The 24,250-nt window shown below is 39.5% G+C and overlaps 1 protein-coding gene across 1 annotated transcript in view; it reads right to left on the reverse strand.

Moving 5' to 3' along the window:
• Positions 1–22,670, reverse strand: part of neurl1aa (neuralized E3 ubiquitin protein ligase 1Aa) — a 74,611-nt gene extending 51,941 nt beyond the window's left edge. Inside the window, exon 1 of the mRNA XM_020639101.3 lies at positions 22,467–22,670. Coding sequence (XP_020494757.2) covers positions 22,467–22,548 — 82 coding nt within the window. The 5' untranslated portion in view covers positions 22,549–22,670. The remainder of the gene's footprint in view (positions 1–22,466) is intronic.
• Positions 22,671–24,250: the final 1,580 nt, after the last annotated feature.

Consider the following 24,250-nt stretch of genomic DNA (forward strand, 5'->3'; position numbering starts at 1 on the left):
ATTTTGTCTTTTTTGGGGGGGGTTTCTTGAATTGAGTGCAGACGTCAGACATCATGTGGCTGCAGATCTGACATGATGGCTGATGATTAACCAACCATCACAGCCACATGTCCCAGCATGCGCCAGTCTTTGACGGCAGCTGGAGACCAGACTTGACGAGGGTTTCCACGACAACTGCTTGCTCGAAAGGAATTACGTACGACTAACAGAGATGCATGTGTAATCACACACAGGGATACACATAAACACACAGAGGGTCCGTTAGCCCAATGGAACTCAGAGTCCCTGAATAGAGAGCATACAGTGACACGACACAACCGATCGCAGTTTAGTGGAGTAATAGCACAGCAAGGTGTGAGCTGTGCGAGAGTCAACCAGTCCACAGGGGCAACATAACATCCTGCCAGCAGAACAGGGCCTGCTGCCTCATTCTAAGTGATTTGTATGGAAGTGAAAGGGAATCTGGCAGCAGATGTCGAGTGGCGGGGAAGCCGGCGGAATGAGTCTCCTGCAGTCAGTATTGTGTGAGCGTGCTGCACGGCACGTGTGTGGAAACAAAACCTCCTATTCAGCCGGGGCCTCTGAAGCCTCATCACAAAGCCATTGGCAAAGTGAGGGCCAGATGAACCTCATACAATCCAGAAACGAGACAAGAAAACACAAAAAAAAACAGCATGAGGAAAGGTAGAGAAACTGTAATGGAGATGTGACACACTCTCAAATCTACAAAAGTGACTTTGTATCTTTGTGTAATATGAAGGAAAGATAATGAGAAACAGAGAGAAAGCGGTGGGAGAGGTGAAAGATAACAAGTAGAGGGGCATTTGCACAGTTACCTCATTGGAATAATGATGGTTTCCTCTTTTCATGAATCCGGCCTTATTGCAAATCCCTCTCCGTCTATTCCGAGTCATGCCCTTAGCAGGTATTCCAGATAACTACACTCTTAGTTATTAGCAAAGGTGAAAGTTAGTTTGAGGGCATAGGATGTCTGATGTCGTAGTTTTCATCAGAGTTGGAGCAGACGATGGTGGGGAACTGATAATTAGATCTGTCACTCTGCTTTAATATCTCTCAGTACCACTCTGCTCAGGGGGGTTAGATTTTTTTGCAAAGAAACCCCTTATTGTGTGTGCTTCTCAGGATCTGCCAAATACCGTCTCCATGGCTGAAGCGCTGCAGTGTAATGTGCAGGTGAGGAGTGACGGGCTTCACCGGGGTATCACATTATGTAAGGATTTGAATTATCTATTAAGCTTGTAATTTAATAAGGCATATCTTGTCCGGTGTGTATATACACTTCTACACTTTCTCTGTAAAATTGCTTTTAAATCAGGAGAGACTTTTACATGTATACGGAAATTTAATTTGATAAGTGTAAGATAAGAAGTGCATGATGTGAAAGGTTTTTGGATATTAAGTCCCGTTTATATATTTTCTAGTGGTAGAAAAGCAGAGAGCAGGATAGGATACCCCCTTTGAGTCTAAACACTGAAGGTGGTGAAGTGATTTTTGTTGAGGTGAAAATGAACTGCTATATAGACCCCTGCCATTACACTGCTTGTAATGCATTACTGCTGCTTGTACGCTGGACAGCATCAGGACAGCTTCAGAGCACTGCAAAAGCAAAATAAGCATTCAAACGAGTCAGTGACACAAACACAGTTGTTCTGTCTTGCCATCGTCCTCATTAACGCAGACTTTGTTTGGCCAGTTACACCCTTACTGGCGGCCCTAATGGCAAAAATACTGTGTCCCACCATTCCACTTCAGTGCCTTTTACATAATGGCGAGGCATAACAAAGGAGAAACAATGTCCATAGACCACATATAAGAAGTGAATGTAGCCATTATGGCATTTGTGCACTATACCCTTTCAAAACACTGACTTTGCCATCATGGCCACTGTCAACTAGGATTAGGATAGGGGGTTGCCTGCAACAGCCTCTGTTATACAGAGTCTGTTGCTATAAAGAAGTCTAAAGTAAGTCTAAAGCGAAGCCAGTCCCTCTGGGAGTCCGCAGGGGTCCCACTTGAGACCACTTGAGAACTGGGCAACTCAGCATTTCCAGAACTGAGACTGGGACACATGGAACACACCAACGCTTGAGTTCAACATTCATTCAAAGTGGCATCGGGAAACAAAAGTCATACTAAAACAGACTTTAACTCACTTCCTTTACTCCAACTGACAGTTGGACAGTTGATTTCTTTTAACAACCATTGTTCTCAAACATCGCCAAAGATTTATTATTGTGGTCGCCATAACTCTAACCTTAACTAAAGCACTTATTTCAACAGACACCATTTGGTTATGCCTTGGCCGAATGGTCTTTAGTAAGGTTTTTCAGTTGTACGCATTCTTGTAACACAACAGATTGACCACAGGTAAATTGCACAATTGTCTTTTTTTTTTCAAAGGTACAAAAAAAGCACACAATCAATGGGATTAAAAATATTTAAAGCGCAGAATTCTGACCTTATTTATGTCACAAATAACACGTTAATGCTGTCAGCCATAGTCAACAGCGATTAAGACCAAAAATTCAATAAGAAAAAGTTTACGACATATGGTTATTTCTAAGAAGAATGTTGCCTTTTTATTCCTCTTGTTGTTCTGTATACAAAGCACAGGGGGTCAAAGTTTTTTTTACTGGCTGCCGGGGTGGTGGCAGTTTCTCTGAGTATGTGGGACTCTCAGACTCTTGTTGTTTACACTCATCACTGTATAACAATGGAAAAAGATAGAATGATACTTTTTTTCAGCAGCCAGTGGAGATGCCCTCCTGCAGTTCATTTGAAAGAATGCAGGTTGTGAAGCTAAATCCACGCCCTTTATACAGGCCGAGAACAGAACATTACTGGTCAATAAAGAAAGTAGGTGAAACCGTCTTCGTTGAGATGGAGCCACAGAGGAAAATTAAGTGGGTTTAGAAGGCCACAAACGTGTATTTCATTAGGACACCCCTTGTTTCCTGTAGCTCTCCTCTCTCTTACCGGCAGGAGTACATGTGGTTGTAATTCCTCTCAGAACACATCACTGCGACTTTTAAACCACTATATTCGATCATGATGGGGTGTTTATTGTTCATTACATTAGATTAATATGGGACAGCTGCTGCTCGAGGAAACATATGAATGCGTTCGCATGGATTTTTGGCGCCATCAATCAGCGGGGCCTGCTGGTTTAGTGGTTTCCAAACCGTGCCCTCGGTGAATCAGCGCACTGTAGCCGTCTCAACACCCACATGCTCATGTCTCATTTGGCAAAAGGACACTTCCAGATGCAGAGATAGATTACTAGAGCTTTCTTTTTATCCGTTTATGTGCCCCTCACTTTATCTCTCCTCTTATTTATCACATTTACAATGCTGCTCTCTCTCTCTCTCTCCAGGTTTTTAGCCTGCTTTTAGATCCTCCAGGAGCTGAGCTGAAAATAAGATCAAAAGAAAATGGAGTTCTTGAAAGTGTTGTGATTGTCCCACAGAGCTGGCGCAGCTCAGAAAGAAATCACCTCAATCACTGCTTTATATGTTCTCACTAAAAGGATAGCCTTTTTAATTAGACACAGGAGAGGCCACCAAAGACTACACCCGGGGCTAATCTGTTCCTTTTCTCATTCGGGACCATAACAGAAAAAAACAGACTGAGGTATTGTTTTTAGGGCGTCTTTTTTTCTCCCCCAGCTCAGACCTCAGAGTATAAGGTTCTCTCAGAAAAAACAACAACACATGAAGATGTCTCATGCTTCGCTCTGAGCCTGAGAAAAGGATGGAAGACGAGAAGAAAAGAGGAGTCACGGGATTCAGCTGAGATTCAGTAGCTTCAGGGTACAAAAATCAGAAAGTCATGAGGAGCTAGCTGGGTGTGATGTGCTGCAGCATGCTCCATGGAAACATTTTCTGACATTTTCTAGAGATTTGTTGAATTGATGCATTCTGCAGAAGTTAAACAGGGTGATTTACCATAGTTTACTTTGCACACACAATACATAGAGAGATTTTGTCAAAAGGTTAAGGGGAGTGGTTGTGAGATTTGAATCTCTCTTAACCATCAAATACAAAATAAAACAAAAACTTGTGATCTGTTTTTTATCCAAAGTTATGTGACAAACTTAAAGGGGGTTTAGAAAAGTGTATAACTGAATGATAGAATGTATTTTAAAACTTAAAAGAAAGCCTGTTAAAATGACACAGCAGACAGTGTCATAGTGTGTTGTGGGGCTGCTGCGGCTCAGTGGTAGAGTTAGTTTTCTCTCAAACAGAAGGTTGGGGGTTCAGCTCCACATGTCTAATGTGTCCTTGGGCAAGACACTTAACCCCAAAGTTGCTCCCGCTGCTTCGTCGGTGGTGTGTGAATGGGATTAGTTAATACTGATAGACACTTCATAGTTGCCATCAGTGTGTGAATGTGTGTGCATTAGCTTTGAGAAGTCAAAAGACTAGAAAAGTGCTATACAAGCTCAAGTACATTTACCATAGTGGATACTTTTGACTGTAAGTTTTGTATAACCACAGTCATGAGAACTCTGAAGAGTCACATTTAAGTTGAAATTTCATTTCTATGCTCAGCTCTCTAACCAACAACAACAAAAAATAAAAAATATTTCATTTTTGGTTAAGGACAAAACAAAAACTTTATACAGCTGATATAACGTCCATGATGAAAATGCCTTTCAGCAAATCATTTGTTTACATTCAAGTGACAAGGTGCTTTAGTAGAGTCAGAAATTATGACCCTTTCCCGAAATATGGAAGTTGGCTGATGTTATGTTGAAATGATGGCCCCAATCCAAATGTCTTCGAGGACAGACACACTGAAGGATGAGACTTCTGACAGACAGCTTTAATAATGTGATGATAAAATACACCGACAACACTTTTATCAGACTATTCTACATATTTCTGTATCATGTGGTGTGATATAATAACTGACCTAATTAGGAAGAAGTGTTTAGTCGGCAATAAAGAAAACTGTAACTCACATCTCCATGGTAATGAATTGTTGGTAATTGGACCAGGGAAGGCTGGTAAATCTAAAGCTAAGCCAATCCCTCTGGGAGTCTGCAGGGGTCCCACTTGAGACCACTTGAGAACTTGGCCACTCAGCATTTCCAGAATTGAGACTGGGACACATGGAACACACCAACGCTTGAGTTCAACATTCATTCAAAGTGGCATCGGGAAACAAAAGTCATACTAAAACAGACTTTAACTCACTTCCTTTACTCCAACTGACAGTTGGACAGTTGATTTCTTTTAACAACTATTGTTCTCAAACATCGCCAAAGATTTATTATTGTGGTCGCCATAACTCTAACATTAACTAAAGCACTTATTTCAACAGACACCATTTGGTTATGCCTTGGCTGAATGGTTTTTAGTAAGGTTTTTCAGTTGTACGCATTCTTGTAACACAACAGATTGACCACAGGTAAATTGCACAATTGTCTTTTTTTTAAATTGTTTTTCTCTATTGTGTATTATTTCCAGCTTGTTTTTCTGTTTCACTGGGGTCTGAGAAAACAGCATTTCCATACTCTGTATGTTCTGTGCACCTGGCAGAATTTACAATTTAGTTACTTATATAAACATTTTTATTACTTCAACTGAGGCATAATTGTCAAGAGCATTGGCAGCGGGACACAATTGCAGATTGGGAAGGGGTATCTTTAAGTTATCCCAGAGGAAAAATCACTGAAATCACAAGCAGGAGGACGGGAAAGGGTTAATATCAGATTGATTACAAATAAGAACAAAACAAGCTGCCTTCCATAAAACTCTTAGAAAGAGGGGGGGGGGGGGGGGGGGGGGGGAGCTTTACCACCACTGTCAAGCTGCTGACTAGAAACTTGAATCTCAGGGAGAGCAAGGAAATACTCAAAAATAAACACAATGGCTGCCTGAGGCCTGCCTGAAATGAGCTCTTAGTTCATGTTAGAGAGAGAGGTGAGTGAGAGGCACACAGAAAAAGTAGCTGAAACTGCCAAATAAGAAATCCTATAGTTCCTTTGCTTTGGACTTCAGCAAAGTCAAACTGTTTCATCACACCTTGTCTCATTGAAATTGATTTAAGGGAAACAGGAGATCCTCCATGATGGTGAAGAAACACTAATGTTTGGACCACAGGAGGAGAGAGGACATGAGGAAGCATAATGAAAAGCACTCAATGCTGTTGTGTTACATCATCACCAGTGTAGCAAATAAAGAAGACTTTGTGTTTCTGTCTGACAAACCCTGAAGGGATACATAAATAAAAATATAATACATTAGGAGCAGCAGATGGAGAGACAATCTTTTAAATAAATAACAGTTAAAATTCAGCAGTGTATTAAAAACACTGCAGAGTGGCATGTAACTGTTTCAACAATTAGCACATGATGATTCTGTCCCTTCCAAAAGAGAAGATGATGTAATAGAGGGCCACTCAACACCAACTACAACAGATCACAATTTCAGTTTTGGACTTTTTTTTTGTAGGAAATTACAATTTTTGTAGAGTGGGCAGATCAGAATACACAAATTATTCAGGAAAATAACCTGACATTAACATCATTATTTTATTGCATAATATAAAATAGAAGCACATAAACAGGTGATGGAGTATTTGTGCTGTTCAAGCAGCATTGTAATATTAGATTAGATAGTCACAAGACATATCAAGACACACTTTTTCATACCTGAGCCTTGCAGGGCTCTGTAAAATATGATGGTACAGCTACTTCATAAATAAACAGAACATCATCTGAACATCAAGTTAAACTGTTTGAAGATTAAAAAAAACAACTCATACCTTATTTAGAAGACACTAAAGATTAACTTATATCAGCCCAATTATACAGGACCATTGACTCTTGACTGTATGTGTTTCTTTCCCGGATTTTAATGTACTTTTATATTATTGGCTCACAGACCTGAGGACAGATACATGTGGTCCAACATTGGATCCTATTCTCTTGAGATGTGTAGGTGTTTAAGAATCTACAGGCTCTGTTGGCAGTGTTAATACAATTTAAAAAATCAAGAGAATATGGAGTTTGAGCAGCTGACAATGTGAAAATGGATTAAACAACCAGAAAAGTAGAGATACGTGAACACTAGAATTGTGCAAGGGAAGTTCTGAATAGAGTCCTTGTTTAACTGTGTGAGTGTCCCTAAGCTGCAAAACAGCAGCGATAACAACATTACACTATTTCCTTAGTTATACCTTAAAAATTGAGTGACTAAGCATGTGGCATGATTCAAAACAAAAATATCAGTGTATGATGCAGGGCTGATGGAGGGGTTGGAGAAATAAATGACTGGAGAAGTTACATATCCGGGAGAAATAGTCCACAAATGGGTTGAAGTAGTCAACCTGACGTCAGGTTCTGCCGATGTATTAGAGCAAAGCATGGAGCAAATTTGTAAGACATGCCCACAAGGACACTCACTCAAATTTCTCCGCGACTACAAACAGACAAACAATGTAACCATTTATTATAGTATATATATTACACACTGTAAAGCTGACTTGAAAACTTGACGAGGAAACTTTTTGGTGTAAGATGATAAAAACGACTCTCAGACCACTCAGTTGATGCCCCTAACTGCAGTGGAGAGCCCCCAACTTTACTGATTATTCCCCACACCAGGTGTCAAGGTAAACTTTTAGTCCTTCTAAAAGGGCGGGGGGGGGGGGTTATAGTCAAAGGATTGACAGCCTGGATCTGGGATAGTGTCATTCTTTCTCATGCTTACACTTCTTACCTCATCATTCTCTTCCTCCTCCTCACTTCCTCACATCCAGTCTCTCACACACCCACTCTCATATTATCACTCTGCTATAAAGCTCTTGTAAACGTCCCATGCCTGCGGGGTGACAGATGGTAAAGGCGGGATGACAACTCTCCAAATAAATATGTAATCCCTTCCTCACATGGGCCACAGCACAACGTGGAGATTATCCCATCAGAAACAGTAGCGCAACTCCGCAGAGCAGCAGGCCGGAGGGGGATCCCTCTTTGTGTGTGTGTGTGTGTATGTGTGTGTGTATATAAAATGCTTTGAAAGCATGTTTCTGTGCGAGTTTGAAAGGCTGCTTTCAGGTGAAAGAGGTGACGAGGGGAAATTGGAGTCACATGCTACTCTTCAGATTTGATTGGAATGCATTCAGAAATCATAAGAGTGCTTTTCACCATCAGTGGCATAAGAGTTGTTATTAATCAGACAGATTCACACCAGGAACATTCAAAGTGTGATGTAGAGCTGCTTTAGTTTTTTTTCTAACCTCTATGACACCAGAAATCAACGATGGCGTGCTTATAGTTATACAGCATGTAGCTCTTGTCTGAGAACAAAAAATGTATTGACTTACCCCCATAAAGAAAGGGAACATGTCACGGTTTTACGCACAGCGACAGATGTGTTTTATGGGTAACACTCTGTGATATGGGAATAAACAGCTTACAGTGTTTACTCAGCAGCTCTGCAGAGTTCATGAAACGAGAACAAGTGGAACAATAGCAACCTGAACCACCCAAATGTATAACAAATATTACCTGAAGGCAACAACTTTAAAGGATAATTAAACTTTTTTACAACTTAAAGTCTATATAATTCATGTTTTTTATGACATTTCTTATTTATACCTTTTCATGTCCCTTTTTTTTGAAGGAGATGTTTTGACATGATTTGCCTTTGTTTAGTTTGTTTGTTTCTTGTTTAGTTTTTGATTTCCTGTTTTATTTTCTCATTTATATGCTCGTGCTTTGTATTGTCTTTCTCTATGCCCTGTATTGTTACTGTTATGTTCTTGAGTTCTCTGTATGTCTTGTGTGATTCCTGTTGTGTGTCATACTTCATCCCTTACATGATCTGTGTCACTTTACGATCATCGAACGATGTTCGTGAACGGTCGGATGAGCGACTCACTTTAAATGGTGCGGCCGAAAGGAATTGTGGGGCGGCATATCTCATCTCCTTTCATAAAGGATGGTCCAGTGTATCCTATGCTAAAGGAGGTTATAAAGGAAGCATTGACCCACCTTTCCTTAGCTTTTAGAGAATTCGAACGGCTCTTATCATGCTTCCGGGTCATTTCACTCAGTTAGGAACCTTCCTAAGCAAACACAATTGGAACGCACCCCGTGTCTCAGAGTTCCTTCCCTCTTATTGTCAGTTCATAAGTATTCCTCTACCTGTATGCTGTGCTATGTTTCCTCTTGGCTCCTTGTTTCTCTTGTGTGTTAAGATAAATCGAAAGTTACGTATATAACTACGGTTCTATGAATTCTGAATGACCGCCAGAGTTCTTTGTCACTCGGAATCTTGGCGAGGAGATTCTGTAGGGAAGTCTCACGTGATGACGCGAGCTATTTAAGCTACGTCACGCGTCATTCCAGGTCACATGTGACTGTGTTGATATTAAATACTAAACCTCTGCGTGCATGAGACAGATATTAACCAGTGTTAAGAACTGCCCCTGGCGGTCAGGAAGACTGAAATAGAACTTGTTCCGTTACCTGCACTTGGGCCCTTCTCCTTGTTTTTGACAAACTGTGTACGTTCTGAAGATAAGAAAGACTTTCAGACTGTTTCAAACAAGACCTGGCATTCTAACAAAGTACTAAACTATAACTCATGTAGCGTGTTGAGGTTTCAATCTTACACACATTATGGGTATGGGAAACTGGTTCCTCCATTAGTCAGCAATTTCTAGTATATTTAGCCATGCTATCTGTTACTCAGCAAAAAACAAAAACAAATAAACAAAACAAAACAAAGCACAACTCAAAAAAATAAAAATAAAATGTGGCCAAAATGCTCTCCTCATTGAGTGAAAAGAAAAAAGCTCTCAGGATATTACCTTCAGTAAGATTGTTCATCTGTAAATACTATGCCGATCTTTTCACATTATAATACTAATATTTTTCCTTTTCACGCTATGGTCACATTTCCTAGTTTCCAGCACGCACACGCAAAACACATTTCAGATGAAGCCCATTTTAATTTCAGAATAATCACCTTCCTGTCACAATGTTCTCCGTGCTTTTCTGCAACAAAAAGCAGCACCACTTAACATCCTGATTGACTTGTCGGTTTGCCAAGCATTATCTGTACTTTTCCTACTTTCATTCCAACTTTCTTCTTTTTTAATTGCACAATCAAAAGCATTCGTGTGCTCGACATGCTTCTTTTGATCTGATGCCAAGTAGAAAAACTTTTATGTTTGGGGGGTTTTGTCTTTGAAAGGAAAGAACATTCTGGCATTACAAGCATGAGGTCACATTAGGACAAGGTAAACTGTGTTTCAAAGTTGGTTCATTTTCCAACCATAATAGCGCACACCACAAAATGCCTTCATGTTTTATTTTTATTTTAAAGGTACGCTATGTAGAATTTTATCAGAATTTTACACTAAAATGTATAAATTAATGAAAAACTTAACTTATATAGGCTATTTGTTTTTGTTGACTACTTACATTACCTCAAGTATTTCCAAAAGTTATCAAAGCCAGAGAAATCCTTCATTTTATAGTTGTAACATGACGCGTCTTGTCATTGTGGCCGCCATGACAGACACAACAGGTTTATCGTTGCCATGGAAACACAGAATGTTACGTCAAGGACTGCTACATAAGGAAGCAAGACCTGTTTCTGAAAGCTGGCTTACTGTTGCTGTATGTGCTGCTGTGATTAAAATGTAATGTAAACTATATTTTCATACATCGACGGCCAACATATTCTGTACCCCATTTCTTGTTTCCCCGCTGTCTTGACTACGGTCAAATCAGAGTTTGTTTTCACCGGGGGTGGGGGTGGAGTAGCAGGGAAAATGTATCCCATGATTCCCTGCCAGCCTTGTGACATTGTTAGACTTTAGACTCTATTGTCCCCATAGGGAAATTCTTTGAAAACATTGGTAAAACATTTCCACTGCACTAGTCATTTCATGCAACAAGCAAGATATGCATATTTTGTCAACATGGTAAAACCGAAATGAAGGTTTAAGACCAATTATATTAGCCAATCAATCCGTCTAATCAACTACAAAAACTGTCATTGATGCAAAAGAAAAGTGATGACAAAGTTAAGTAAAGAATTTACAACAAAGACAGGGGGCTGCATCAACCTCCCATAAGGCCCAAAAGTAAAAAATATGGGAAGTCTGACACAAGAGGTGAAGTATGAAGACCTAAAACGTTGAAAACCTTTTCACTTCCACAAAAAACTTCCAAAATCCAACATTTATGGCTTTGTTTCAACATAAACACCACCACTGCACCTGCAGCCCAGTATCCTGATAATATATGCTTGGAAAATGATGGCACTTTGGAGCCATCTGGACTTAGAACAAGTCCACTGTTGCATTCGAGTTTGCAAACCATTGATCCCATGATCCGAGACAGTTAAGTAGTTTTTATGGCATGGCAGATCCTAAATCTAAATTAAACATACAGTTTCTTGAAGCTTTTCAGAGGTTGCCTGGAACAGATGCACCTGATCATGATTCAGGCTTGGATCAGTTATTCCCTTCTTCCCCCCTTATGCAAGCTGTGGAGCTGCTGAGTATACGCCGAGCAAGCTATTTGTTCCCACATCAATGCAAAGTACCGTTGAAACACACATCTGTCACAAGCGCTGAGAACCAGCAATATTCACATCGTTATTGGGAAAAAGTCAATGCATGTTTACTCTGTGCTAGCAGTTACAAGGCCAGTGATGAACAAAATGCCATAACTCTGTCCTTGGAACCATAGTGTAAGTGCTAAAAGTATCTTAATTAACCAATCGAGAATACGATCAATCCATCTTCCACCATACTTTGAATAAAAATCCACAACTTCATAAATTTCATCATGTGTTCCTGTCAATACATGCAGGACTACATCATAATATAAACAGTTTGAACATAATTGGTATAGGAAGGGATGTCAGAAGTGCATCATGCGATCACTCTTAAAGGAAGAATCTGCGATTTTTCACACTTAAATGTAGCAGAAATCAAGTATATCCTCTGAGAATAACTCTGGGAGTCATGACTGTCTACAATGGTACTCGAGTCCGCTGTCTGTGATGCTGTCTGAGCCGCATCTACATCATGTTTACATGGGACGGCCGGCTGACTCCTCCCCTCGCATGTAAAAGTTGTTTAATTGAGGGACTAGAGAAAAGAAGAACAACATACTGTACTCACTGCTTATTTGAATGTTACATAAGCGTTTTTAGATTATGGCCATTCCGTTTCAATTTACATGCAGTGTGAAGCTATGAGCATAATAAAGATCGCTAGCATTAGCATGCTAACACAACAATGCACTTCGAGTTGTTTTGGTTTCATGCTGGTGCTCAAGGGCGACATCTGCTGGATCAAAAAGTTGCATATTCTTCCTTAAAGCAAAATCAAAACGGTCTATTACAATCTTGTGATAACTCCTTGCCTTTGTGTTTTCTTATATAAGTATGAAACATGGTCCAACCTGATGAGCTCATCTAGCACAAATAACTGTCTGGGTTAGAAAAAGAGCAGGCAGTCTTTTTTTACAACTACTGTTTACTAAGTGTGAACGCTGTATTACTGTGCCAGAGGTGCTGCAATCCTCTCAGGAGTGACAATGTGCAGCTATCACCTCTCTGTATCTGTGTTTCTTATTTAGGCAGGTGTTAAGGATGTTCAAACAGCGCTGCAGGCAGGCAGCTGCACCGTCGGTGGCACGTTGCATAAGCGAGGTCGACTGTCACATAAAGAAAAAAAAAAACAGACAGGCCACAGCGAAAGCGAGAAGTGAAATTAACTGTTTGCTGAATGTTTCCAGGAGTTTAGTATTAGTGTTCCCTTTTGTAGTTATGACTTCATCTGCTGTGCAGTGCTTGAAATATGGCTTATGGTTCAATAATTACTAAACAAATAAGAGTAATTTCACTTCATGACCACAGCACAAAGGGAAGGTACACTTAGTTCTCAATAGGGGTTGTCCAAGGTTGAAACAGCTTGCATGTTCCTTTTACATACAAGCTCTGAAGTTCATATATCACTGGAGGTTTGATGTTTCTTCAAGAGAGAAATAAATAATCTCTAGATTCTACTTCTGTGCAGCACAAACTACAAAATGTGAACTATATCGAACCAATTCCATCACGGCTAAGTGCCTGAAATGCAGCCTCTGTACATTGACAATGAAATGAACAGTAAAGAAACATTTTCAGTCAACTGAAAATCTTGAGCTTTTGAAAGAACTGCTACATAATGGCTTGTTTTTATTAACCACTGCTTACAAGCATTAAACTATACTGAAGATGTTTTTTCCAACACAACACATCTACACCAAACTGTCAGCCCATTACAAAATGTTCTGCTCAGAACCAGATTATTAATTGAAAACCCATACATTACAACCTAAATGACACATTTTATCATCAGAACACCATCCTTATTAAAAGAAGCTTGTTTCTAAACCAACAGGAAAAATAACTTTCAAAATACTAACGATACATGGCAGTAAAAAACTGTGTTTTTAATTCTTCAGAAATACAATAGACAAGATAAAACTTGTTGAATTACCGGTAATTCCCCTTTGCTGGTAACTGCTCTGGCAAGCTCAGTCAAGTCTTGTCGTCTACATTTGGCAACATGTTATCTAAACGTTATTGAGTTATTTTAGAATTACCAGCAGAAAAATGAGTAGATTGCTACCTGGTCCGACAGTTCTTCTTCCTTGTCCAGACATTAGTTTTCCTCCTCTGCTCTTCTTCAATGTTCTGTATCCAAAAGTCCCCATTTTCCCGTACATGCCCGTGTAATTGAAAGAACTTCACCCTTTTGCTTTTTTATCCAGTTTGAGATTACAATCAGCTTGTTCTATTACTTGAAGTAATTCAGCTGTTTCTCAATGTTTCTTTGATCTGTTCATTACAAGCTTATCAGCTTTTCAAGTGTAACTTTTGAGCTGCTGTGATTGCAGAAGTGGAGGCTTTTTACTATTTTCTAGGATTTGGATTGCAGGTTTTTCAAATCTGAAATCTTGTGTTGTAAGCTTAACGTTGCCTGTGTTCAAAAATGTGATCAGTCTAGAAATGTGTCAGATTTTCTGCATATTCTGTGAAAACAACAAAAGTGTAAGTGGGGTCAGATGTTGTGTGTTTTTGGAAAAAATTAGAAAAATGGTAATGATTGTAAAAAACTGTATTCTACAGCTTGTATATTGGCAAGCCAAAATTAGATACAAAAGTTTGGGATATGACCATTACTTATAAGCACCGTATTCCATGGCAATGGTGGATCTTGTGCTTAACCAACGAAGAAAACAATGACGATTTATATTCATTTGGGCTCTTTTTTTATGTTGAACATAAAAATTCCCTGGTTCAGTGTAATATATGGGCTGAAGCCGTCATACTTAAACAAAGATATGCGACTTTATGATCCAGTAGATGTCACCCTTAGGCACCAGCATGAAACCAAAACAAACCAAGTGTATGATGGCTGTTTGGTGACACCTCCGCTACACTGAATCCTCAGCTCTCCTACAGCGACACACCTTCAACTCCTCTCCCCTCGCGTTTTCACAAAGGAGTTATCAAATTGGAAGGCACATTAAAGGCTTTATATGCAATTTTTTGATCCAGCAGATGTCGCCCTTGAGCACCAGCATGAAACCAAAACAACTTGCGCTGCATTGTTGTGTTAGCATGCTAATGCTAGCAATCTTTATTATGCTCGTATCTTCACACTGCATGTAAATTGACCTGAAATGAGCGTGATCTAGAAACACAGTTAAGCAGTGAGTACAGTATGTTATTCTTCTTTTCTCTAGTCCCTCAATTAAACAACTTTTATACACGAGGGGAGGAGTCAGCCGGCCATCCCAACGATGTAAACAAAGTGAAGATAGGACTCTGAAAACTCTGAAAGCATCACAGACAGTGGGACTCAGGTGTTACACCCATTGTAGACAGTCATGACTCTCAGAGTTATTTTCAGAGGATATACTTGATTTATATTATATTTAGGAGTAAGAAATCGCATATAAAGACTTTAATTAAGCACAATTAAGCACAAGCAGTGGACAAAATTTTCCTTGGCTCGAGCTGCAATGTTGTGTTAGCACGCTAATGGTAGAACTCTTTAGTTTGCTCGTAGCTGCACATTGCAGGTAAATTTACACAGAATGACCGTGATCTAAAAACGCTTATGTTTGTTCAGATAGGCAGTGAAGTACTGTATGTTATTCTTCTTTTCTCTAGTCCCTCACTTTAACAGCTCTTATACGCAAGGGGATGAGCTGGCCGGCCGTCCTGTCCATGTAAACACGATGTGCTGTAAACATGGCTCAGACAACAACACAGACAGCGCGACTTGCGCGTCACTCTCATGGTGAATAGTCATGACTCAGAGAGATTTTACAGAGGATATACTTGATTTCTGCTGTGTTTATGTGTAAAATGTTGCAGATCCTGCCTTTAACAGGCTCAAATATAATAGGCTTAATTTGACTCTACAATTCTACAATTCTACAATTCACTTATTATTATACAAGTCGCTTTTATCCAAAGCGACGTACATCAGAGAGTAAATACAACACAAGCAAGGATCTAGAAAAAAGGGAACAATGTCAGTAAGAGCAAACGCTCAGCTTTGAGTCTGATTGGACACACAGGTGCTGACAGGAAGTGAGCAGAGGCAAAGCACAACATTGAGGGCAGTTCTTGAGAGCTCTAATCAGTATAGAAACCATCTTATAAGTCGTCGTTATCAAACAAAAACCATCGTCATTACCATCATCATCATCAATAATATGGAGACTATCATCATTAAGTTAGTAGGTATTCATGAAAGAGCTGGGTCTTTAGCTTTTTCTTCAAGGTGCAGAGGGACTCTGCAGATCCAATGGAGTTCGGAAGTTCATTCCACCACCGGGGGGCGACAGAGGAGAAGAGTCTAGTCAGAGACTTAGGACTCTTTGCAGCAAATATGCAGATTTGTGTTTTTGACATCGCTTAGCTTCAACTTACGGTCTGTTTACTTTATATTTCCATATTTGTGGTTGTAATTTAAAAGTGGATTTCCTTTTTTTTTGTGTTAGCGAATTCCTCAAAATTTGTCTAGCTGAGTTTTCTCAGCGATGTTATAACCATGTGATGTTTTGGATTGGACCTGCAAAGGGACTGCAGATGTAATTGCTTTTCACACTGCAGGTCACACTTATCAATTCACACCACATTCACACTCTTACGGTACAGTAGAGGCTGCTGTTTAAAGTGTCCATCAGTGTTAACTAATACATTCATACACATTTAGACGTCGCTGACACGGCAGCGAATTGAGTGTCTTGCACAAGGAAGCTTTCTCAATTGATGCAGGAGCTTGGGAATCGAACCCCAGACCTTCTGGTGACCACTAGGCCAGAGTCACCCCAAATAAAATACATGAAACTAAAAGATAACGACTTAATCGACTTTGATTGAATTCAGCAGTGCCCTCCCTCTCTGTGGTATATTGGTGAAGTAACTTTCATTAATCACTTAATATTTATAGTGGAGTTTATGAACAGGGTAGTACACTTGCTTGTTTATGTGGCAGTGTGTGTGTGTGTGTGTGTGTGTGTGTGTGAGGTAACAGCATGCCCTTGTGGTGCCCTCGCAGTAGTATCATGTAGTGGAATGAGCTGAGCTGGAGTCAGTTGGCTGTTAATGAAAAGGTGATGATGTACGGCTCAGACAGGCTGTTTAGCTCCTCACCGCTGTCTTTGTGTAAATGAACTGTGTCACAACTCAATGAAGCAAACCCCGCACGCCTATAAAACACTCCCAACAAACGCACCCTCGGCCCTGCGAGATAATAGGGATGAAAAGCAAAAAAGCACAACTTTGACCTCTCGGTGTTACTGACTGCACTTTAGACGCATTTTAACTGGATGGTTTGCTCATCTTCTCACTGTTTAAGTGTCCTTGAGGAAGACATCAAATTAGCTCCCTTTCTCGGTTGGATTAAACCTTGAAATATGAACTCTATGCTATTTATGGAAACTACTTAACAGGAGTAATTGAATTTGTTCGCAGGTATTACACATTTAATTCCCTTTACTGAGGCAGAACTTTTCAACTGAGATGGGGTTTATCTCTAAAAAAGATGGAGAAATGGGCTGGAACTAAAGTGTTGTTTACCCATGAGGAATTACTCTACATCTTGTTCGGCGGTGCATTAGCATTCCCCATGTCTGCCTCTCTCTTTGTCTCACCACACTCTGGTTTTCCATGGAGACACACACACGGCACCGCACTACATGTCCTCTTAGGCTACATCTGTTTGTGTCTCTGTTTTTCTTGTCTGGCTGAGCCTTGTGAACATGCAGCAGCTCGTGCTTTCTAACATTAATTCTTGTCTGCTGCTGGGACTGTTTAAAGTGCGTTTGGTGATTCACTGTCCCAGAGGATGGATCCTGTCTAAATGCAGGCCCTGCAAACCTCTCTGTCACATGTGCTTAGCGCCATTTAAAACACAGGCTCATACATTACTAATGAGGAAACAAAAAACAGAAGCAAAGCCAAAAACATACAGTATTCCTTGCTGCTTCCCTGCTGAGTCCCCTCCTGCCCCGGGCCCGACAACTTCAACCTCCCTCATGTCTGAAGCTTCTGGTAGTAAAAGTAGTAAACACTGGCACTTCTCTAGTTGGTAAAGCTGCAGCACTTGAGTCAGCTGTAAGTGCTGCTAGCTGCTGAATCTCTGTGCCCATCGGCAATCAAGGTACAGTATATCACAGTCTGATAAAACATTTTTTTTAATTTTTTTTTAATTTAACCTTTATTTAACCAGGTTGGTCCCATTGAGATTTAAAAACCTTTTTCAAGGGAGACCTGGCCAAGACAGGCAGCAGCAAAAACACAAAGTTACAGTGAAGCATGTGTTAGCATTGAATGAGTTCCAGGTAAGACTTCCTTTTCCATGCGGCATTTATGCCTGTAATGTGAACACAAGTAATTTCTTGTTCCATTACTGTATATCCCCCGGACTAGCGCCCGTTCATCTAATGAGTTTTTAAGATTAGAATATACCTTTATAGAGCCGCTTCCCTCTGGCTCATTAATGTAGTATGAGTCAAAAACAAGAAAATGATTTTCTGATTTCTGATTCTGATTTTCTTCTTCTGGTTCTGATCACAAGTAACAGGAATACATTTTGCGAAAATAACATCATGTTAAAGAGTCAAGCATTGGCAGCTCTGTCCCCAAGAGGAGATGAAAAACAACCTGTTGAATGTTTGTTTGTTGAATGGAGGTTGAAAAAATAATTTCTGATGCATTTCAGGTAGTCGGGGAATCTAAACACTGATTGGCTTTTGGGACACGGCGTCAAGTAGGTTTGGTGCTCAAGATGAAATGATTAATCTATAATAGATTTTTACTGCACGTTTATTGCATAGTCTGTTTTAAGAGCCAAATTAATCATTGTTAGGATACTATTGATGGGAGCCAGTTTGTCATTGGGGCCGTTCTTTTTTGTAGTCCACATATACTGTCTCCTGCACACACCAAAGGATGCTGATAAGTAATTGGTCAATACAGCTTTGACTGCCAGTGTACTGCAAAAGGAAACCAGAGCATTACCCATGTCGGAGACCAGGGTGCAGATTCTACATTTTTATAGAATCTGTAAAAAGGGGGTTATTAGCGGCCCTGCTAACAGTTCTTTGTAACCAATAGCAGCTTTGCTTAGCAGCAGCAGTTAGCTTAGCAAAGCAATCTGTAAATCTTAAAGAGGACATATTATACCCATTTCCACCTTTTTAAAACAGTCCCCTGTGGTTTAAATGAAACATCTGTGCTGTGCTTTATAACATGAATCAAGCACCAGAGGAGGTGTGTGACCCTGTATAAACCAGCTCTCTCAGAACAATGATATTTTCATTTCCCATGACATCATATGTGAAAGAATGATGACATTTGAGGAAAGCTTTACAAGTGTGTATAACATCCAACAGAAGCATCTAACTTACATTCCCTTCTTGCATTTGCAACATATAAGGCGTCAAACAAACTATGTGTTGTTAGCATCTCTGATAAAGGAGTAAACATTCTTTCCTTTCCACGTAATTATATAACATATAAGCAAACATCTTTTCAGATGAGGGCCTGCTGAGTCAGTATTGCATATCAATGAACATTATATAATCACAGTTCTTTCAATCTCTTACTGCCCCAAAAATCTGTTGAAAGGCATTCAGTAGATTTGTAATCTCGTAGTTAAATAATTTGGTATTCTAGGGATTTGTTCCAGAATGTATTCATCTGTGATGGTTTGGATCTCCTTGTATTCTTTCCTTTCGACTGTATGAATATGTGACATAAACTTGGACACCATTGGGTCATTCCTGATACAGGGGCCTTTCCTCAAAGGATGGGTGAACAACCTCAATGGTATGATTTGAAGCTTTGAGCTGCCAACTTGAGCCTAATATCTTACGTGAACAAAAAGAAAGCAAACTGAGGAATGGCAGAAACTGCATGTAGTTTAAACATGACAGCTTCTCAATATAATTTGTAATGTAATGTTACAAAATAGATGATTTCTGCAAAAGTTTATAGAAAGTCATCAACACAAGGCTGAGTCAGCACAGAGCAGTCACAACATGAGCTGGACGGATGTAGTTGGGGGACTATAAACTTAACATGCAGTGTTCATCATCTCCTCAGCTGAGCATCTCCAGACATTTCTTTGTCATGATCTGGCCAATCACTGCCCACTGTCTGTATGCATGCCCTAATAAATATAGATGCTGAGCAGCACAAACACGTCCTTGTTCTTTTATTACTGCACAGTGACGTGCTCTGGTCCACATCTCCCAATCAGCCATCATCTCCCACTGATAGCACACTCTGGAAACCATCACCATGGGAACTGTTGCACATGTTATGGGTGGTCGCCTTGGAAACCTGGCCGAATAATGGCTCCTCTAACTCTCATGCACTGCCGTGGCTCTCTCTCGGCCTGACTCACTTGTTCCGCGCCTCGTTCCTGCGATGTGAAAATAGCCGGGCGCTCTCAGACATTGTGTTTCGATGTAGAGAGGAGAGGATGTAAAAGGGCAAACTGTGTACTTATGGTGATTATCCAGATGACAGCTCCCTTTAAAACTGCTCCCCCAGGCTCATTTTACTCTCTGTAATCCAGATGTAACAGTGGGTTCAGGATGGGGGGGGGGGGGGGGGGATGTGGAGGTGGACTTTTCTGTACTTTACATGATTGTATTACACATGCGACTCAGCCCAGAGGGTCCTGGAAAAGCTTCACGGTGGGTATGTAAGAATAAAGGGTGGCTGAACAAAGACCATTTCATTGTTTAAGCTTTTAATTAGTACTCAGATGGAGTCTGTTGCTTTAGATGTGTTTTGTACTTAGAAAGAAAGAGACCCAATTACTTTTTTTTTTTTTTTTTTAACTTCTCTCTGTGTTAAGATGTTTCAAATTGCATTAGCATCAATCTTAGCTAATGTATGCATCATGCTGATGAAATTATGTTACTGAAAATGTTCCAAGTCTTGTTCTCTTCATTATGAAAGTCAAGTTTTTTCAACATCACCTCATAGCGGAAAAAAAAAAAAAACCTTTAGAATCCATTCAGAAAAACTACAAAGATTTTGCATCAACCCAATGAAGGTCAACTTTGTGTCAACACATGGAGATGAAGAGTTGCAAATATACCTCATTCTAACGGCCCTGAGGCCTCCAATGAAGCCAGAAAAAGGCTGCTTAGTTTGAAAAGCAGCCCAGAAGGTTGTAGGTCAATGCTTGAATTATCAACATATAAAAGAAGTGGACTTAGCTAGCATTACATCGCCCACTGGTTAGTGGATACACATTTTAAAGCATCACTGTTAGCTTTTTGGCTGCCGCCCATCCTGGTTTGTTTGACCCAAAACTGATCATGTTTAGCTAATGCTTTAGCGCCAATTTGTCTGTCCAGATTGAGCCACATCCTGTATTTAAGTGAATGAACACCATGCTGTACTGAAGAATTCAAACATGCAATTAAGACCAGGATCCAATTAGGAAAATGTTTACAGAGGTAATAAATAAAGTGCCAATTAAGCTTGTATTCTTTTAAAAATATAATCTGAACAATTTTGGCTGCCAGTGGAATTGCCCCCTGCTGTCCATCATGTTTAAACAACTTAAGCATTGGGTTCCACTTTGATACCATGATGTTATCAACTTTTCAAACAATTAAAGGTTATCACTAAAAGTAATGATGTCTTTTTTTAAAAATTTACCAGAGATCCTATATGAAGTTGAGTCAACAAACTATAAATTGTATCAACTCATTTATTGAAGTTCAATAAACTTGACACTTAATGTTGAGTAAACTTAACTCAGTCAAAGGAAAAAGATGACTTGACCGAGTTATGTTGGGTCAACAAATATATTTTTTTGCAGTGAACAAGCATTGTCTTAAAAACCAAATAAAAGTGTTGCTGTTAGAGTGCTGAAATAACGTAGGTTCATTTATGACTTTGAGCTAACAAACTCCACTCACTGTCATGAGGTTATAGAGCTTACTTTCAATATTCTTAGAACTTCTTGTTCATTCTCGAAATGTAAATTGAGTTGAATTTTGTGTTTATTTGAGCAGCGTCCACATTGACCAAACTTCTGAATCTTTTTTTATCACTAAATTGATCACAGCTGTAAAAGATGTTTTACCTTCAAGGTTAATTGTTTAAGAAGATTTACACGTCACTTCTGAAGTGATTACTGTTTCGCAGAATATTAACACATCATTATGTAATACCCTATCATATTTTTACACTGTATAATAATGTTTATAATATTTTAACTTCTAAGGTAAAATAGTCAGCAACAAAAAATGTCACACTTACTTTCAGCAGTCCGATGAAGCACTTTTAATAGTTCATATTTACCCTTGAACTTGCATTGTTTGCTGCCCAGCTTTGCCCGTTTATATCAATTCAAATGTATTTGTCCTATCATGTTTCTGTAGAATATAATGTTAAGTGTGTCAACTGGGAAAGAAGCGCATCATTTTTTTCTGAATTGTTTTGCAAAATGAAGGATGCTGGCAATCATTTTCGCAGTCATCAGATTGTTCAGGAAAATACGTCTTTTTTTTTTTTTTGGAAGAAACACTTTTGACAAGCCACATCATTCTCTCATTTGCCTCCTGCTTCATGTCACAACTATTGCAACAACCTCACATCCGAACAGACAAGCAGGCCCGCCTTCCTGCACCCTGACACAGGAGCTGTTCTTCAGCACCCTCACACAGCTGATCCACGAGTAAAGCAGGAAGTGTAAAACACGGGGCTTTAAAAAAAAACACACTTCCACATTCATCTTGCCACTTTACGCAGAGTTTACTTCGATAGGCTTTTTCTATGACGACGCGTTATTTCCAAATACCTAATGAGTAGTTACGCACATTGCGCGTTAAGCCAGCAGCCTGGGAGTTGTGTGTTGTGTTTACTGACCTTTCGGAGAGTTTCGGAGGCGGTGGAACCCCTGCTGTTGTCCAAGGTGCAGCGTCTGTAAACCCGACACATTATTACCCATACCAAGAGGAATTTCAATCTGATGTTTATAAGACTGATGACTGCTGCTGTCTGTTTCCCGCTGACACAGTTTCCTCCGGAGTGAAGGGATGAACACTTTTCCTCTTTGGCCAAACGCACGAGGCGGTGTGTAGATTTGTGTGTGTGTATGTGTGTGTGTGTTTTAATGACGTCTTCCAGTCATCAGCGCGAGCCAAGCGAAAGAGGCAACAGGCACACAGGTGTGCCAAGTCAGAGGGGGGCTGAGTCCTCTAGATGAAGCTCTCCAGCGGAATTTTACGTAGTAAGAGAAATAATACCACAGAAAAGCTGTTAGTTTTGGTATGACTTTGCTTTTGTTATAGTCTAACAAGTTTAACATCTAGAGTTGTCTGTTGTGTAATACTTATTTTTATCTATTTAATAACATTTTGAAAGGTGTTTAAGAAACATACAAAAATTGAGAAATACTTAAAAAAAATATTGAGCAGATGTATAGTTCAAAGTGTGATCGAACACCTTGAAGTGTAACTGGTTCTTAAAATCTAAATTCAAAGTAGCTTATCAAACGTGTAAAAACACACATGTCAGCACTAATCAGAGCTTTATCATGGTTCATGAATTGTGTGAAGCTGCCATCTAGTGTAAATCAACAATAAACAACAAAACAAAAGAAGCCCATGGTGGTTAAGATTTGCTTTTCATCTGCAGTGCTTTCTCACCAAAAAGCAGCTTTACATCTTCTTGGAGTTCTTCCATAAAGTGCTATAGAGTCTCTTATCAACCGATAAAAAGGAAACAACCTTGTTGAAACTCAGAATGACAGTCACTAGGAATGACTCATTACAAGAACATGTGCTTTTCTCCACTGCCTACCTTCAACAACACTGAAAGTATTTTCTTTTTAACTGATTTCTTTGTTTTCTTTTTACCATCTAAATTCAATTCTTACGACCTTCTTCAACCTTTGTCCTCAACAATGAGGCATTTAAATGTGTGACATTTATGACAAAGGATAACGTTGTTTAAACCTTGTGCATTGAATTAAAGTGTTCTAATAAACACAATACTCAAAGAAATAATGACTGTACTGTTCCTTTCATATTTAAATAGAACATATTGTATTTTTAACTAGCTTTGTTTGTTAGTAACTTCTGAAATAATACAATTTGAGAAGTAAATCACAAGCCAAAGATTGGTTTAGGTTTTTTGTTTTCATATACTTTAATTCTAGGGATGGTTTGGATCAATTCAAACCTTGACAATGATACATTGTTGTCTCATTTCAGCATAAACATACGAGTTAGGAGTTTAGATATTTGCTTGACTCAGAGAAAGGAAATGATATTAAAGCATGTTGTGTGTTTTTACAGCGTGCTACATTGGGGTTATTGCTATTCAAAGCGGGACAATGGGAGAGGAAGAAAATCCCTGCCATACAAACATATTTATACTGAAAGATGAATAATAGTGCCCATCTTTCAGCAGTTATGGAATCAGACCAAAAACACAAGAACACTTTGACGAATACATTTCTTCTCAGCTTGGTGTCAGGTAAAGAGAAAAGAGGGAAACATTATGATAAACATTCCATGTGATCCTGCTGGTATGCACATCACATGTGTGGGGCCTGTATTAATATCAGGTATGTTCATGGACACTAGGCACCCCTCCAGTCTCATATATAGTTTTTGATATTTTATTTTATTATCTTGTTCAATCAT

This window comes from Labrus bergylta, chromosome 1 (assembly GCF_963930695.1).
Source record: "Labrus bergylta chromosome 1, fLabBer1.1, whole genome shotgun sequence".
In the NCBI taxonomy this organism is placed as follows: Eukaryota; Metazoa; Chordata; class Actinopteri; order Labriformes; family Labridae; genus Labrus; species Labrus bergylta.